Source organism: Dama dama, chromosome 24 (genome assembly GCF_033118175.1).
Source record: "Dama dama isolate Ldn47 chromosome 24, ASM3311817v1, whole genome shotgun sequence".
NCBI lineage: Eukaryota > Metazoa > Chordata > Mammalia > Artiodactyla > Cervidae > Dama > Dama dama.
In genome coordinates, this window is record NC_083704.1 from 60,616,950 (window position 1) to 60,635,327 (window position 18,378).

The 18,378-nt window shown below is 46.2% G+C and overlaps 1 protein-coding gene across 1 annotated transcript in view; it reads right to left on the reverse strand.

Annotated features, from left to right (window-relative positions):
* MKRN2 (makorin ring finger protein 2) overlaps positions 1-18,099 on the reverse strand; it is a 37,921-nt gene extending 19,822 nt beyond the window's left edge. Inside the window, exon 1 of the mRNA XM_061128904.1 lies at positions 17,954-18,099. Coding sequence (XP_060984887.1) covers positions 17,954-17,979 — 26 coding nt within the window. The 5' untranslated portion in view covers positions 17,980-18,099. The remainder of the gene's footprint in view (positions 1-17,953) is intronic.
* Positions 18,100-18,378: the final 279 nt, after the last annotated feature.

The following is an 18,378-nucleotide window of genomic DNA, read 5'->3' on the forward strand; positions in this document are numbered from 1 at the left end:
TTACTCAGTATGAGTGAAGTATACAACAAAACTGCCACGTATCCCAGCCAAAAACACTTAAACCTGAATCCAACAAAACTGCGGATCTACACATCAAAAAAGAATAAAATACCTAGGATTAAATCTACCTAAGGAGACAAAAGAACTGTACTCCAAAAACTGTAAGAATACATAAACAGATGGAAAGATATACCATGTTTGTGGACTGGAAGAATCAATATTGTCAAAATGACTATACTACCCAAGGCAATCTACAGATTCAATGCAATCCCTATCAAATTTCAATGGCATTTTTTGCAGAAATAGAACAAAAATCTCAAAATCTGTGTGTGTAGACACAAAAGACCCCAAATAGCCAAAGCAATCTTGAGAAAGAAAAACAGAGCTGGAGGAATCAGGCGCCTGGACTTCAGACTACACTACAAAGCTACAGTCATCAAAACAGTACGGTACTGGTACAAAACCAGAAATGCATGTCAATGGAAAAGGACAGAACACTCAGAAATAAGCCCAAGCACCTACGGTCAACTGATCTATGACAGAGGAGCTAAGACTACACAATGTCAGAAACACAGTCTCTTCAACAAATGGTGCTGGGAAAACTGGACAACCACATGCAAACAGATCATTCTTTAACTCCACATACAGTAATAAGCTCAAATAGGACTCAAGACCTAAATGAGAGACCAGATACTATCAAACTCCTACAGGAAAACATAGGCAGAATACTCTCTGCAATAAATCACAGCAACATCTTTTTCTGATCCATCTCCCAGAATAATTGAAATAAAAACAAAAATAAATGGGACCAACTCAAACTCAAAAGCTTTGCCACAGCAAAGGAAACTATAAACAAAACGAAAGGACAACTCACAGATTGGGAGAAATATCTGCAAATGATGTGACAGATAAGGGATTAGTCATGATCAAAATATATACAAACAGCTCATGATGTTTAAGAGTATCAAAACAATCAACTCACTCAAAAAATGGGAAGACCTAAACAGACATTTCTCCAAAGACATACAGATGGCCAACAGGCACATGAAAAGATGTTCAATATCGCTAATCATTCAAGAAATGCAAGTCAAAACTACAATGAGAGATCACCTCACATCCGCCAGAATGGCTATCATAAAAAAAAATCGACAAACAATAAATGCTGGAGAGGGTATGAAGAGAAGGTAACCCTCCTACCCTGTTGCGAGGAATGTAAACTGGTGCAGCCATTATAGAGAACAGTACAGAGGTTCCTTAAAAAACTAAACATAGAGCTACCATATGACCCCGCAATCCCATTCCTGGGCATATACAGACGGATAAAAACATGACCCAAAAGGATATGTGCACCCCATGTTGACTGCAGCACTGTTTACAACAGCAGAGACATGGAAGCAACCTAAATATCCACTGGCAGAGGAGTGGATAAGGAAGACGTGGTACATATAATACAAGGGAATATTACTCAGCCATTAAAAAACAATGAAATAATACAATTTACAGCAACCATGGATGGACCGAGAGTATCATACTGAGTAAGTCACACAGAGAAGGAGAAATACCATGTGACATCCCTTAGATGCGGAATCCAAAAAGAAATTATACAAATGAACTTACAAAACAGAAACTCACAGACTTAGAAAATGAACTTATGGTTGCTGAGGGGGAAGAAATACTGAGTTTGGGATGGCCATGTACACACTGCTGTATCTTAAATGGATAACCAACAAGGACGACTGTATAGTGTATGGAACTCTTCGTTGCTATGTGACCGCCTGGATAGGAGGGGGGCTTGGGGGAGAATGGATATATATATACATATATATGTGTGTGTGTGTGTGTATATATATATATATATATATATGTGTATATATATATATATATATACATGACTGAGTCCCTTCCCTGTTCACCTGAAACCGTTACAACATTGTTAACCGGCTATACCAGAATACAAAATAAAAAGTTCAAGAAAACCCAAAACTGCACATCTTTGAGTTTATAGGAAATTCAGGAGGATTGGGAACAAACTAAAAGACTTCATGATGAATCAACCAGATAAATACAAAAGAGGAGGCAGTATGTGGGTCAGGTCTCTTTATCAAGCGTCATGGGAAAAAGGTTAAGGGGAGAGGGTCTCGGTTTGGAAAACAGTTTGGCAGTTTCTTAAAACTTAAACATAAATTTACCACAGGACTCAGCAATTCCATTCCCAGGTGTCGACTCTGTCTATCCAAGAAAAATGAAAGCATGTTCAAACAAATACTTGGACAGGAATGTTCATAGCAACGTTATTCATAATAGTCAAAGAGTGAGAACTCTGACAATTCCATCAACTGGTGAACAGATAAACAAACTGCAAAACGTCCATACAGTGGGGTATTAATCTGGCAATAAAAAGGAATAAATAATGATGCACGCTACAAGGATGAAGTGTGAACACATCATAGTAAGTGAAATAAGACAGACACAAAAGACCACATGCTGCATGAATTCATTTACATGTAGTGTTAAAAACGGGGCACATCTACAGGGACAGACCGCTCCTTATACAGACCACTGCACGGCTGATATAGGCTGCATACAGACACAGTCCCTGTAAATGGCATGAAAAATTAACTTCAATAAAGCTGTCAAAGATTGCACTAGATTAGTAGAATATAAGGTATGCAATAACCAACGCAATACTCGGTCCTGGATTATATTCTGGTTTGGACAAAGCAGCTCCAAAAAACATCTGTGCCCCTGGAGGAGGAAATGGCAACCTGCTTCAGTATTCTTGCCTGGGAAATCCCATGGACAGAAGAGCCCGGTGGGCTATAGTCCATGTGGTCGCAAAAAGCTCAGACAGGACTTAGTGACTAAACAACAAGGTGGAATAAAACAGTGAATACACTGTTTAATAAAGTTCTTGGTGAAAATGAAAAAAAAAATCTGTGGGACAAATGAGAAAATCTGAGTACAGACGCGTCCAGACTAGATAGCAGATAACTTATTGACATGGAAAACTGAGGAGTATTAACTGAAAAAAGCATATTACAAAACAGAACATACAGCAAAATGGTGCAGTCATCACTATGTAAAACAGTACAGCGATTCCTCAGGAAATTAAAAATAGAACTGCCATATGATTCAGCAATTCCACTCTTGGGTATATACACAAACGAACCGGAAACAAGAACTCAAGTATCTGTACACCCCACGTGATTCACAATAGACAAAAGGTGAAAACAATCCATGTGTTCAGTCATGGACGAATGGATATAAACAACATGTGGTTTGCACACACAAGGAAGGAAAGCCTGACAGTTGCTACAACACGGAAGACCTTTGAGGATGGTATGCTAAGTGATGAAACCAGACCCAAGAAGACAAGCACTATCGAATTCCACTTGCACGAGGCGCTCAGAACAGTCAAATTCACAGCGAGGAAGCAGAATGGCTGTGCCAGGGGCTGGGGAGGCAGATGGAGGAGTGAAGTGTTTGAAGGGGCAGCTTTGGTTTGGGGATTGGAAGTTCTGGAGGCGGATGGTGGAGATGGGTGCACAGGAGTGTGAATGTACTAACTACTGAACTGCACACTGACACACGGCTAAGGCAGTAAATTTTTGTTACGTTCATTTCACCACAAATTTTAAAACAGCACATACAGTATGCTCTCACACACAGTTTGACATATGTGTCAAAAATGCAGAAAGGTATTTCTACCATGAATGTAATATATACTGCTTCTGTAAGAGTAAATGATGGTTGTTTTAGTTTTTAAAAAATTATAAAAAGTATCAAATACTGGGGAGAGTGTGTTTAAAAAAAACAAACATAAATGCTCAATATAAATACCTATCTCACCTAACCCCCAAAGTTCAGCTCTTATTCAGTCCAGTTGCTCGGTTGTGTCTGATTCTTTGTGACCCCATGGACTCCAGCACACCAGGCCTCCCTGTCCATCACCAACTCCTGGAGCTTGCTCAAACTCATGTCCATCAAATCAGTGATGCCATCCAACCATCTCATCCTCTGTCGTCCCCTTCTCCTGCCTTCAATCTTCCCCAGCATTGGGGTCTTTTCCAATGAGTCAGTTCTTCGCATCAGGTAGCCAAAGTTTTGGAGTTTCAGCTTCCGCATCAGTTCTTCCAATGAATATTCAGGGCTGATTTCCTTTAGGATGGACTGGTTGGATCTCCTTCCAGTTCAAGGGACTCTTATGAGTCTTCTCCAACACCACAGTTCAAAAGCATCAATTCTTCGGCACTCAGCTTTCTTTATAGTCCAACGCTCACATCCATACATGATTACTGGAAAAGCCATAGCTTTTACTAGACGGACCTTTGTTGGCAAAGGTCTCTGCTTTTTAATATGGTTGGTTACAGCTTTTCTTCTAAGCAGCAAGCGTCTTTTAATCTCATGGCTGCAGTCACTCACCTCTTTAATGAGTCAGCTCTTATTAAAGTTTAGTAAAAAAACGCTGACGATTAAGCAGACAGTTACAAGGCAGACCTGTGCCTTACCACAATGCACGCACAGGGCTGAGGAGACACGGGACCGCAGTGGGGAGGGGGCAGCCCAGGGGGCCGTGCCAAGCAGTGTGCAGAGCGCAGGGTGCCCATGGGCGGGAGGAGGACGTGTCTCTTCTGAGAAGAGACAGAAAGGCAGAGAAGGGAGGCCTCCTGAGGGCGCAGCAGGCCTGCTGAGACAGACGGGAGGGTCACAGCCAGACTGGCAGCTTTACTGACCAGTGTGCCCCCAGTAAGGGACACGGGGCTGAAAGACACCACCCCTTCCCAGGCCTCTTCCAGAAGGGCCAGACTGGAGAGGCTGGAGAAGTCAGTGAGGATCTCATCAGGAAGGTGCTCTGTAAAGGGGCTTCACCTGTGAACCTATGTTTTAACTTACTTAAAAAACATAGTGTGGAAAATCTCAAAATACACAAAGGCAGACGGAGTGGCAGGATAACTCCCCCAAGATGTTCCACACCAGCTCTCATCTTGTCAGCTCTGGAGCGCCCTGGTTTTACCCATTTCTCCCTGGTAAGCCTGTGACGATGTATCTTTTTGAAAGAGGGATACCTCTTGACTTTGTGGCAAAGAGGGCCTTCCCTCTCTCTCAACAAGTTTTCAGAAATACAAGTAAGGAAAAATACAACAGATTCGACCAGCAGTACTGTCAATAAGACTCTGTCTAGCACTTTTGCTTCTATATCTCACTTAATCCTGACACTACTCTGAGGAGTATCAGCTCTATACCAATGACGCAGACAGGAAAGCTGAGGCTTAGAGAAGATCTAATTGCTGGACAGGGGACCCCAGCTCTGGTCTTCCCAGGAAGCCCGGACCTTTTCCTACACAAACTGATTTTCCTGTCACTCTGCCTCTGTCCAAACCATGGCCCCTGTCTACAACACTGCACCCCATCTTTCACTGCACCGAGCTGTGATAACCCACCTTCCTTCATGACCAGTATGAGTCCTGGCTGGACCAAGAAACCGTCCCACCCCTCCAACCCACCAAGTGCTTTCCCGACAGCTTCACTGTGCGGTGCTTCCCACCGGGGCCCTGACCTGAGAGAACTGCTGCTCTTGAAAACATGCCTGGGGCCATCCAGTGCACACCACACACAAAAATAAACTCAAGATGGATTAAAGACCTACAAGTAAGACTGAAAACAGTATAACTCCTAGAGGAAAACATAGGCTGAACACTCTTTGACATAAACCACAGCAATATTTTTTGGGATCTGTCTCCTAAAGCAAAGGAAACAAAAACAAAAATAAACAAATGGGACCTAATTAAACATTAAGTTTTTGCATGGTAAAAGAAAACACCAACAAAATGGAAAGACAACCTACTGAATGGCAGAAAATATTTGTAAATGATTTGACTGATAAGGGGTAAATATCCAAAATATATACACAGCTCATACAACTCAACATCAAACAAACAACATGATTTGAAAAAGATGGGCAGAAAACCTGAATAGACATTTTTTCCAAAGAGGACATGCAGACAGCCAAGAGGCATGTGAAAAGATGCTCAACATCACTACTCATCAGGGAAATCAAAACCACAGGATCACTTCACACCACTCAGAACAGGTATCATAAAAAAGGACACAAATAACAAATGTTGGCGAGGACATGGAGAAAAGGGAATGCTCCTACACCGTTGGTAGGAATGTAAATTGGTGCAGACACTGTGGAAAACAGTGTGGAGATTTCCCAACTAACTAGAAATGGAACCAGCAATTTCACTCCTGGGTATATTAAAAAAATTTTTTTTTTAAATCCAAAACACTAATTTGAAAAGGTACATGCACCTCCATATTCATAGCAGCACTATTTAAATGGCAACACATGGAAGGAATGAAGATGCCCATCGACAGACAAAGGGATAAAGGTGTAGTACACACGCACAACAGAATATTACTCAGCCATACAGAGGAACAAAACTATACCATCTGCAGAGAAGTGGATGGGCCCAGAGACAGTTATACAGAGAGCAGTCAGTCAAAGAGGGAAAAATAAGTATCATATATTAATACATATATGTGGAATCTAGGGGAAAATGGTACAGCTGAACCTATTTACAAAGCTGAAACAGAGACACAGATGTAGAGAACAATCCACAAACACCAAGAGGGGAGGGGTTACGTCAGGAGACTGGGACTGACATATATGCACCATTACATATAAAACACGTGACCAATGAGAACCTCAAACTGTTTGCAAGATGGCGGAGTAGGAGGACGTGTGCTCCTCTTCTCCTGCACCAGCTCCAAAATTGCAACTTGCTGCTGAACAAGCATCGACAGGAGAATGTTGGATCCCAACAAAAAACAATACCCCATATCCAACGACAAAGGCGAAGCCCCACCAAGATGGTAGAAGGGCAAAATTGCGTTTAGAATCAAACCCCATACCCGCCGCAGATGCAAGGAGGACTCAAACACAACCGTGTGCGCACCAGGACCCAGAGGCCGGAAAGAGGCCAGGCCACACCTGCCTTTGAGTGTTTGAGTGTCTCCTGCGGAGGAACGGGCCAGCAGTGGCCTGCCGCGGGCACAGGGGCTCTGACTGCAGCAGACCTGGGTCACGCAGCGTGTGGTATAGGCCTCTTGGAGGAGATCCCCATCAGCCCCACCACAGAGCCACTGAGCAGACTCGCACCCCCAGGGAATCTGACTTTGGAGGCCAGTGGGACTTGATTACAGACTTGATTCCACAGGACCAAGGAAACGGACTCTTGGAGGGCACAGTGAAAACCGTGTGTGCAAACCAGGAGAAAGGAGCAATGTCCCCACAAGAGACCGAGCCAGACTCGCCCGTGAGTGTCCAAGAGTGGAGGCGTGGGTGACAGTTTGACCTCAGGTCAAACAACAGGGAGGGAACACAGAAAATTGGATTAAAGATTTACTGGGCATGGCCCCCTGTTAAAAAGCAGAAACATTACCTTGCTGACAAAGTCAAATCTAGTCTAGTCAAAGCTCTGGTTTTTCCAGTGGTCATGTATGGATGTGAGAACTGGACAATAAAGAAAGCTGAGCCCCGAAGAATCGGTGCTTTTGAGCTGTGGTGTTGGAGAAGACTGTTGAGAGTCCCCTGGACTGCGAGGAGAGCCAACCAGTCCATCCTAAAGGAAATCAGTCCTGAATATTCATTGGAAGGACTGATGCTGAAGCTGGAACTCCAATACGTTGGCCACCTGATGCGAAGAACTGACTCACTGGTAAAGACCCTGATGCTGGGAAAAAGTGAAGGCAGGAGGAGAAGGGGACGACAGAGGATGAGATGGTTGGATGGCATCACCGACTCGATGCACTGAGTTTGAGCAAGTTCTGCTAGCTGGTGATGGACAGGGAGGCCTGGCATGCTGGAGTCCATGGGGTTGCAAAGAGTTGGACATAACTGAGCGACTGAACTGAGCTGAGCATGGCCGCACGCATCAGAACAAGACCCAGTTTCCCCCTCAGTCAGCTTCCATAAGCCTCTTCTCCTTATTCATTAGAGGACAAAGAGAATGAAAACCACAATCACAGAAAACTAACCAAACTGATCACACAGACCAAGCCTTGCCTAACTCAATGAAACTATGAGCCATGCTGTGTAGGGCCACCCAAGACGGACGGGTCATGGTGGAGAGTTCTGACAAAAAGCAGTCCACTGGAGAAGGGAATGGCAAACCACTTTAGTATTTTTGCCTTGAGAACTCCATGAACAGCATAAAAAGGCAAAAAGATCCAACACTGAAAGATAAAATCCCCAGGTCAGGAGGTGCCAAATATGCTACTGGAGAATAGTGGAGAAATAACTCCAGAAATAATGAAGAGATGGAGCCAAAGAGAAAACAACACCCAGTTGTGGATGTGACTGGTGATGGAAGTAAAGTCCGATGCTATAAAGAATAATATTGCATTGGAACCTGGAACGTTAGGTCCATGAATCAAGGCAAACTGGAAGTGGTCAAACAGGAGATGGCAAGAGTGAGTATCGACATTTTAGGAATCAGTGAACTAAAATGGACTGGAACACATAAATTTACCTCAGATGACCATTATATCTACTACTGTGGGCAAGAATCCCTTAGGAAAAATGGAGTAGCCCTCATAAGTCAACAAAAAACTCTGAAATGCAGTACTTGGGTTCAACCTCAAAAATGACAGAATGATCTCTGTTCATTTCCAAGGTGAACTACTCAGCATCACGGTAATCCAAGTCTATGCCCTGACCAGTAATGCTAAAGAAGCTGAAGTTGAAAGGTTCTATGAAGACCTACAAGACCTTCTAGAACTAACACCAAAAAAGATGTCCCTTTCATCACAGGGGACTGGAATGCAAAAGTAGGAAGTCAAGAGATACCTGGAGTAACAGGCAAATTTGGCCTTGGGGTACAAAAAGCAGCAGGGCAAAGGTTAACAGTTTTGCCAAGAGAATGCACTGGTCATAGCAAACACCCTCTTCCAACAACACAAGAGAAGACTCTACACCTGGACATTACCAGATGGTCAATACCAAAATCAGACTGACTATAGTCTTTGCAGGCAACGATGGAGAAGCTCTATACAGTCAGCAGAAACAAGACTGGGAGCTGACTGTGGCTCAGATCATGAACTCCTTATTGCCAAATTCAGACTGAAATTGAAGAAAGCAGGGAAAACCATTAGACCATGTAGGTATGACCTAAATCAAATTCCTTACGATTATACAGTGGAAGTGAGAAATAGATTTAAGGGACTAGATCTGATACACAAAGTGCCTGATGAACTATGGACGGAGGTTTGTGACACTGAACAGGAGACAGGGATCAAGACCATCCCCAAGAAAAAGAAATGCAAAAAAGCAAAATGGCTGTCTGAGGAGGCCTTACAAATAGCTGTGAAAAGAAGAGAAGTGAAAAGCAAAGGAGAAAAGGCAAGCTATACCCATTTGAATGCAGAGTTCCAAAGAATAGCCAGGAGAGATAAGAAAGCACTCCTCAGTGATCAGTGCATAGAAATAGAGGAAAACAATAGAATGGGAAACAGTAGAGATCTCTTCAAGAAAATTAGAGATACCAAGGGAACATTTCCTGCAAAGATGGGCAAAATAAAGGACAGAAACGGTATGGACCTAACAAAAGCAGAAGATATGAAGAAGAGGTAGCAAGAATACACGGAAGCACTATACAAAAATAGATTAATGACCCAGATAACCCCGATGGTGTGATCACTCACCTAGAGCCAGATATCCTGGGGTCCAAAGTCAAGTGGCCTTAGAAAGCATCACTATGAACAAAGCTAGTGAATAACTGTGAACAAAGCTAGTGAAGGTGATGGAATTCCAGCTGAGCTATTTCAAATCCTAAAAGATAATACTGTGAAAGTGCCGCACTCAATATGCTAGCAAATCTGGACAACTCAGCAGTGGCCACAGGAATGGTAAAGGTCAGTTTTCATTCCAATCCTAAAGAAGTGCAATGCCAAAGAATGTTCCAACTACTGCACAACTGCACTCATCTCACATGCTAGCAAAGTAACACTCAAAATTCTCCAAACCAGGCTTCCACAGTATATGAAACAAGATCTTCCAGATGTTCAAGCTGGATTTATAAAAGGCAGCGGAACTAGAGATCAAGTTGTCAACATCCATTGGATCACAGAAAAAGCAAAAGAATTCCAGAAAAACATTTACTTCTTTATTGACTATGCCAAAGCCTCTGACTGCGTGGATCACAACAAACTGTGGAAAATTCTTAAAGAGATGGCAATACCAGACCACCTTACCTGTCTCCTGAGAAATCTGTATGCAGGTCAAGAAGCAACAGCTGAAACCAGACATGGAACAAAGGAACGGTTCCAAGTTGGGAAAGGAGTACGTCAAGGCTGTATGTTGTCACCCTGCTTATTTAACTTATATGCAGAGTACTTCATGTGAAATGCCGGGCTGGATGAAACACAAGCTGGAATCAAGATTTAAAGGAGAAATATCAATATCCTCCGATACGCAGGTGACACCACACTTATGGCATAAAGTGAAGAACTAAAGAGCCCCTTGATGAAAGTGAAAGAGGAGAGTGAAAAAGTTGGCCTTAAAACTCAACATTCAAAAAACTAATATCATGGCATCCGATCCCATCACTTCATGGCAAATAGATGGGGAACAATGGAAACGGTGACAGACTATTTTCCTGGGCTCCAAAATCACTGCAGATGGTGACTGCAGCCATGAAATTAAAAGACACTTGCTACTTGGAAAAAAAGCTATGACAAACCTAGACAGCATATTAAAAAGCAGAGACATTGCTTTGCCAACAAAGGTCCATCTAGTCAAAGCTATGGTTTTTCCGGTAGTCATGTATGGATGTGAGAGTTGGGCTATAAAGAAAGCTGAGTGCTGAAGAGTTGATGCTTTTGAGCTGTGGTATTGGAGAAGACTCTTGAGAGTGCCTTGGGCTACAAGGAGATCTAACCAGTCCATCCTAGAGGAAATCAATCCTGAATATTTACTGGAAGGACTGATGCTGAAGCTGAAACTCCAATACTTTGGCCACGTGATGCGAAGAACTGACTCACTGGAAAAGACCCTGATGCTGGGAAAGACTGAAGGCTGGAGGAGAAGGGGACAACAGAGGATGAGATGGTTGGATGCCACTACTGACTCAATGGACATGAGTTTGAGCAAGTTCCGGGAGTTGGTGATGGACAGGGAAGCCTGGCGTGCTGCAATCCATGGGGTCACAAAGAGTCAGACATGACCGAGCAACTGAACTGAGGTGAATGAGAACCTACTGTACAGCACTGGGGCGGGGAGGGGGTGGGGTGGGAAGAAAGTACAATCTGTTTGTAGGACATACATTAACTTAACCTTAAACAGGTGTCCCAATTTACAGTGCAGACAAATACTGTTTGATTCCTATGTATACAAGGTATGGAGAATACCTAGTCAAATTCAGAGAGTCAGAAAGTAATGATAAATTGTTAGATGCCAGGGGTCGGGGGGGGAGTGGCATGGGGAGTTAGTGTTTAATGATGACAGAGTTTCAGTTTAGGAAAGTAAAAAATACTCAAGAAATAGATGATGGTGAGCCATATGGTGGCTCAGTGGTCAAGAATCCACCTGCAATTCAGGAGCTGTGGATACTTGGTTTGACTCCTGGGTTGGGAAGATCCCCTGGAGGAGGAAACGGCAACCCACTCCAGCATTCTTGCCTGGGAAATCTCATGCACAGAGGAGCCTGGTGGGTAGAGACCATGGGGCCACAAAGTGTCAGTGGAAACTGAGCACGCATGCACGCACACAAGGTGCTTACTGAGCGCCACTGAAATGTACAGTCAACCACGGCTAAACAGTATGTTTCACATCATGTGAGCTTCACCAACAGCAACGGAGGCGAGGAAGGGTACCAGAGAACACGGGCTCACGCTGCGCCTCGGCCCCACAGAGGACCGGCGAGGCTGCTCAGCTGGACGCCGCAGTTCTGCAGCCCCTCGCCCGGCCCTGCTCTGCACACGTACGTCCACGTCTCCCCACCGGCGGACTGCTGACCAGGCCCGCCGGGCAGTTTCTCTTCTCCCAGGAAGTGTGAGCAGGGCACTCTGCTCTGCATGTCAGTGCCCACCGAGCCGGGAGCACGTGCTCAGCCGCTCACATAAGAAGTGACACCTGGAAAGCCCCCGGGTAGCACGTGTCACCTCTAAACACACCAAGAGAATGAAGTTTCTGAGCCGACAAAGATGACTGGACCTGCGATGCAAGCGACTACACTGAGGCAGCGGCCTGCAGGGGCTTGTCTAGGTGGTCAGCTAGGCTCTTCTCAGGCAACACCCCCGGGGCTGCCACCAGACCAGAGACGTGTGCAGTAACCTGCTATAAGGCTGCTGTAGTTCTATGAAAAAAGAAGAGGCTCAGAACCTGGCAAACTAAGGGTACTCTTGTTAAAACAAAAAGAAAAAGAAAGGGCCTAAATAAACCTTGGTATTCACCATACTGGCTTTCCAAGTGTGCAAAAGCACTGTGAATACGGCAGGCCTGAGCCCGCTTAGAAGGCAGGCCCCTGCCTGCAGCCCGCGGGACCCGGCTGGGAGACGGCCCCCACACTGAGAGGCGGTCTCTGAGTGCCGAGAGGCTCGCTCCGCCTCTCCTGTGCAGGATCTCGTTGGGGCTGCGCGCCTGCTCTCCCGCGAGTCTGGTTTGGGGACACGCCGGGCGGAGGGAGACGGGCCTGGGCACGGAGTCTCTGCTGGCCTTCCCTGGGCACAGGGCGCTGCGTTCCCACCACGGGAGGAGAAGGGTGCTGTGAACCTTCACGGGAGGAGGTGAGGGCAGCAAGCCTGCTCTCGGGTTCCCGAGATGCCACTGGAGTCTGTCTCCCTTAGGGTCCAGCCGTAACCCCTCACCACTCACTGTGATCAACCTCAGTCTTGAACACAACGATACGTTGAGTTCCACAGGTCATTCTAGCCAATCACCAGCTGTAGTGGTAATTCTGGGATCCCCAACATCAAAGTGTACCACACTTCTCAACAGTTTGGGAACTCTTCTGGAGAAACCCTACTCAACATCATGACGTAATTCCGGGACTTCCCTGGTGGCCCAGTGGTTAGGAATCCGCCTTTTAGTACAGGGGATGAAGATCCGACCCCTGGTCAGGGAACTGAGATCCCACCTGCCGCAGAGCAACTAAAGCCGGGCATTGCGACTACTGAGCCCACATGCTCTGCAAGTGAAGATCCCGCGTGCCACAACCAAGACCCAACTCAGCCAAACAAATAAATATAAAGGAAACACAGACTGCGATAATTCCAACCATCCTCAAGTAGGGTAATTTTTGAAGGTGTTAAAAAAAAAATCAATCAGTGACGAGCTAAATCCGTTATCAGAATTAGTAGACTCCTAAAGAGTGGAGAAGAACAGGTTCCAGTTGGCTACAAAAACAGTTCCACACAAGTGAGATCTAACAAATGCTTCATTAAAGGTTTCTTTCAGAGAAACTAGACAAAGTTTCCTCAAAGAACCAGGGCAAGACTGCTAGATACCATCTACTAACCAGGCAAGAAGAGGAAAGATGCTCAGTGGTGGGCCTCAGTGGTGGGCCTGCAGATGTCTTTTATACTGAGTAATTCTACCACCACCTCCCACAAGTCCTCTTTAGAAAATGCACCTTCCAAACTGCACTAATTATATTCCCCATCAAAAATTCGAAATATTTAACCACCACCCAAGTTCCGAGTTTTCTCACTTAGAAGCTGGTGACTCCATGCAAGGCATTTCACCTCTGTGACTAAACTGAAATTTGGTTTCAAATAAAACTTCTAAGCCTCCACCATTGCCTCAAGCAAAGCAAGTGTGAAACAAGAAGTGGAGCCGGTCCAGTCCTATTTCTGTAGTGTATGTCACCGTTTCCACTGCCCGGTGACAAACCCAAAACTTCTCTGGGGGCGTCCCGCCAGTCCTTCCAGGGCATTTGTCAGCTGCTCACAGTGATTCCTCACCATTTGGGTTATACTAAGCTTAACCCCGGCCTCTTTCGTGCGGCATGTATCCCGTGATGAGTTTCCAACTGCTCACCCTTCTGGATGGCCAAACCATCCCTCTCTCCCTAGAGAGAAGATTGAGACACAAGCTGGAGAGGACTGTGGGCTGTTGGGATATGGGGGGGGGGGGGGGGGGGGCACGTGCACAGCTGAGACTCAGAGTAGGGAGGTTCTTTCCAGGGGACACTCCAAAGTCATCTGTTATCCGGGGTGACCCTAAAGACTGTTCCAGATGGTGTGGCTTTTATCTGTTGCAGAGGGTATTAGGTTCACTACTAGCTACAGAACCACCAGCAGCTGTGGCTGAAGGCTGAGCCAAACACAATCAACCTGGTTTCGTGCAGGTCTTTCCATGGTGCCTGCCTCTAGCAGAACATTTTTGCAAATCACTTCCAAGCACACGGGAAATTTGCATTCTCAGTGTCACCTTCCTTTACCTTTTCCCAGGCTTAAATTCTATGGCTGTACTGCCTGTGACAACAGATCCATCAAAGGGGAAGGCAGATTTGGACTCCCCTGGTGGTCCGGTGGCTGAGACTCTGAGGTCCCAATGCAGGGGGCCCAGGTTGGATTCCTGGTCAGGGAACTAGACCCTGCATGCCACAGCGAAGAGTTCAAATGCCACAACTAAAGCACCTGTGTGCTGCAACTAAGACCCACTGCAGCCAAATAAATAAAAAACAAAAACTTTATAAAAAGGGGAAGGAACGCAGCTAATGGGAGGCATGGTGACAGGCTTGAAATAACTGATTAGTGGTAGTGATGAAATAAAGAACAGTGTAGTGGTTAAAGGAAGACTGTGAAGTTAGCTTCCTATATGACCTTGAGTAAATAATTTAAATCTCCAAGCCTTTCCCATCCGTAATATGATTATAATTCACAGTACTTCATAGGCTGCATGTCAGTGCTTAGCCTAAAACATCCTCAATGGTCTTAGGATTATTTGTTATTATCTTATCTCTTAACCAGCCCTACTGGTTGGGCATTGTTGTTCAGTCACCGGTTGTGCCTGACCCTGGCACCCCATGGACTGCGGCACGCCAGGCCTCCCTGTCCCTTGCCATCTCTTGGAGTCTGCCCAAGTTCATGTCCATTGCATCAATGATACCGTCTGGCCACCTCATCCTCTGACGCCCTCTTCCCCTTCTGCCCTCGAACTTTCCTAGCACCAGGGGCTTTTCCAAGCTGGGTGGGCATGGCCATCCCCATTTTACAGATGAGGAGACTGCAGCCCAGGTGAAGCCAGAATCAGCATCCAGAGATGCCCAAGTCTGGAGCTCAAGTGCTTCCTATCACTCACGGGCCACAAGGTGCCCTGTATTTTGTTGGTGCCTTTCAATGAGTCACAAGCTCCGGGCCTGACTCTCTGGAAACTGTAATTATGGGTCTTAACAAAGGGACTGCTATCACATGAGGAGAAGGACAAACAAATTGGTTACCAAGCAATAATAAAGGCCATTGAAAACAGACTGGAAAACCTAGGGAGATGGTTTGGAAAAAACAATCAGCAAAAAATTGAGATTCTGGACAGAGTGGAACGTTGAGGAGTCAGGGGAGCTGACCGACAGCAGAGAGGTGTGAGTGGCCATTCTTGCATTCCAGGCAATAAACATGGAATGTCTTTGTCCTTAGGTCTGGGAATCCTACCATTTAGCTTGTATTATAATAGAAGCAAAACAAACACTTTGTCCTGCTGACACGCAGCATAAGCATGTATACATCATATCTCACAGCCAGGAAAACCAATACCAGTTTGCACCTTGACATAAACCAAAAACAGCAGACCACCCAGTTTTAGATCTGGTCTCCCAAACAAATCAAACCTTGAACATTTCATGTACGTTGCCAATGTCTGGAGATAGATCTCAGTGTATAAGGTACTGATGTGAGAAAAGCTTTTCCAACACTAGTGCATTAACGTTAACCTGGTACTCTTGGTTAACACTGCCATTTTTCCTATGTAAATATGTCCTCTGTTTCTCCTTTGGCAAGGCAGACCTTGTGACGCCAGACTCTTTCACATCCCTTTGCAAGGGACCTCCATTTATTTATTTATTTAATGGGGACCATTTTAAAGTCTTTACTGAATTTGTTACAATATTGCTTCTGTTGCTTATGTTCTGTTTTTTTGGCCCTGAGGAATGTGAGATGTTAGCTCCCTAACCAGGGATCAGGGATCGAACTACACTAACCAGAGTTCCCCTACACTGGAAGGCAAAGTCTTAAGCACTGGACCACTAGGCACAGTCCCACTGTATAGTTTTGGATGAGTTTTCCTTTTTTGTATAAGCAAATTAAAAGCTTTGAAAATTCCTGAAGTAAAGAAACTTTAATTTAGCATTTCCCAAACTTATTTGGGGGCCAGAGCACCTACAAGAGCACAAACTCTGATGCCACATATGTGCCACCTGGAAGCTGAGTAACCCTGGAAGTCACTTCACTGCTGAGGCCTGGCTGGTGATCGCCGGAATGACGTGTGTTGCTGGATGACAAGCAACATGGCTGGTAAGGAATCTCAAAGAGCACCCAGCGCCCTGCCAACAAACATCACTTCCTACAGAACTGTTTCCTTCTCAACCGTCCAACCCACTCTAGTTTCTCCTCGCCACCTTCTTGCAGGACACTCCTATCTACAAAAACCAGAACCAAAGCTTTGAGGTCAAGCCATCTCCTAGGATAGAAAGAACAACCCCAAGGTGATCTTGATTTACATTTCTGTTCCTCCAGGTGGATGTGAATTCGGGGCAAGCTTCAAGTCGGAGCACAGCTTCTCCTCATCTGTCAAATGAGACACCACGCAGATGGGAGATTCCATTACAAAGCAGCGCAGACACAAAAACCCTTAGGCAGACGCGGCTTAGACCCCCCCTTAACCGGAATTTTGTATACAGACCACAACGATTAAAGATATTGTCCAACATGGGTAAGTTTACAGAAATACACATAAACATGCGCACAGGTCCTCACAAAGACCTTCTATTACAAATAACCTAGTGAAATTCTTTTCTATCCACACAAACGGCCAATTTCCGACAACAGCACCTAGGCCTTGGATAAACTGGTTGAACGGTTAATAGAGATTAATGCTAACAGGAAACTTTTTACATCACAGTTTCTCAACTATTCATAGTAAGGAAGAGAAGTAACAACATAAATGATACTTAAACTCTTCATTACATATAATGGAACCATACGACTGAGGGGCTGGGTACCGCCGCCCATCAACGTTTCCCACATAGATTTAACTCAGACCAACTATTAAAAGTTGTACTTTCCACGTGCAGTAAAAGCAGGACTCCCAAACCTTCAAGCCACATACCCGCCGAGGAATGCGGGTGTTACACACCAAACCACTTCTATTCAACGGGCGCAGTGGGACCATCCGGCTTTGAATTTTCTACAGCCACCCATCCATTCCTGTTGCATTTCTCCAAAGAAATGGGTCTCTCCCTAAGGGGAGACTCTCACCCTCCGTCGGCCTGAGTTTCCTGCACTACAAAACAGAAATAAAATCTGCCTAGTAGCGTTACTGTGAAGGCTGCCGAGAACATAAGCCTTGGGGATACGCGGGGGAAGAAAGAAACTTACAGCAAACGCTATTTCCCACACAGCCGCTTGTGACACGCTGACTCTGCACGTGAGTTCTCCAGACGCTTAGGAACCGAAGGCCGCTTCCCTAGGCCCTCACCGACTATGAGAGCCTACACCTGGGCGGTAGCGCCATAGGTCCCACGGCCCCGCCAGCGCGCCCTCCTTCCAGCCGCGCGGCGGCCGGCGCAACGCCCGCGGGGCTCCGCCACGAACCGCCGGGTCCCGGGCACCGGCCCCGCTGCGGGAGGCCGGAGCCCGAACCTCGGGAGAGCCGCTTCCCACCGCCCCGTTCCGGTTCGTTTCCCTGGCGCGGCGGTGAGGCGCGCGCGAGGAAGGACCCGCGGCGCCGCGCGCTGACCTGCAAGTGACCTGCTTGGTGCTCATGGCGGTCGGGTCGGAGGGCCGTCGTCCGGCCGCAGTCTCTCGCTCTCCCAGCCGCCGCCGCCGTCGCCTCCTCGGCCTCCGCCCTGCCCATCCCGCGGGGCCGCGTCACGCCGGCGCACGCCGCCGTCTCCGTGCCGCACGCTGGCGGCGCCGGCAGGAAACCTCGCCGCCGTCACAATTGGTTCCGCCCCGGGGTGAGGCGGGGCCAACCGCCAATCGGTGCACTCCTAGTCCCGCCTCCCCAGGCCTCCCGGGCGGGCGTGGCTAGCCTCCCAGGCCCGCGCGTTTTACGCCGGGGGGCCCGAGGTTCGTCTCTACGAGTCTCTCCCTTTCTTCTTCAGCTTTCCTTAGCGACTTCTCTTGGCTCAGGATCACCTCAGCCTTCCCGCGGCCAAGCTC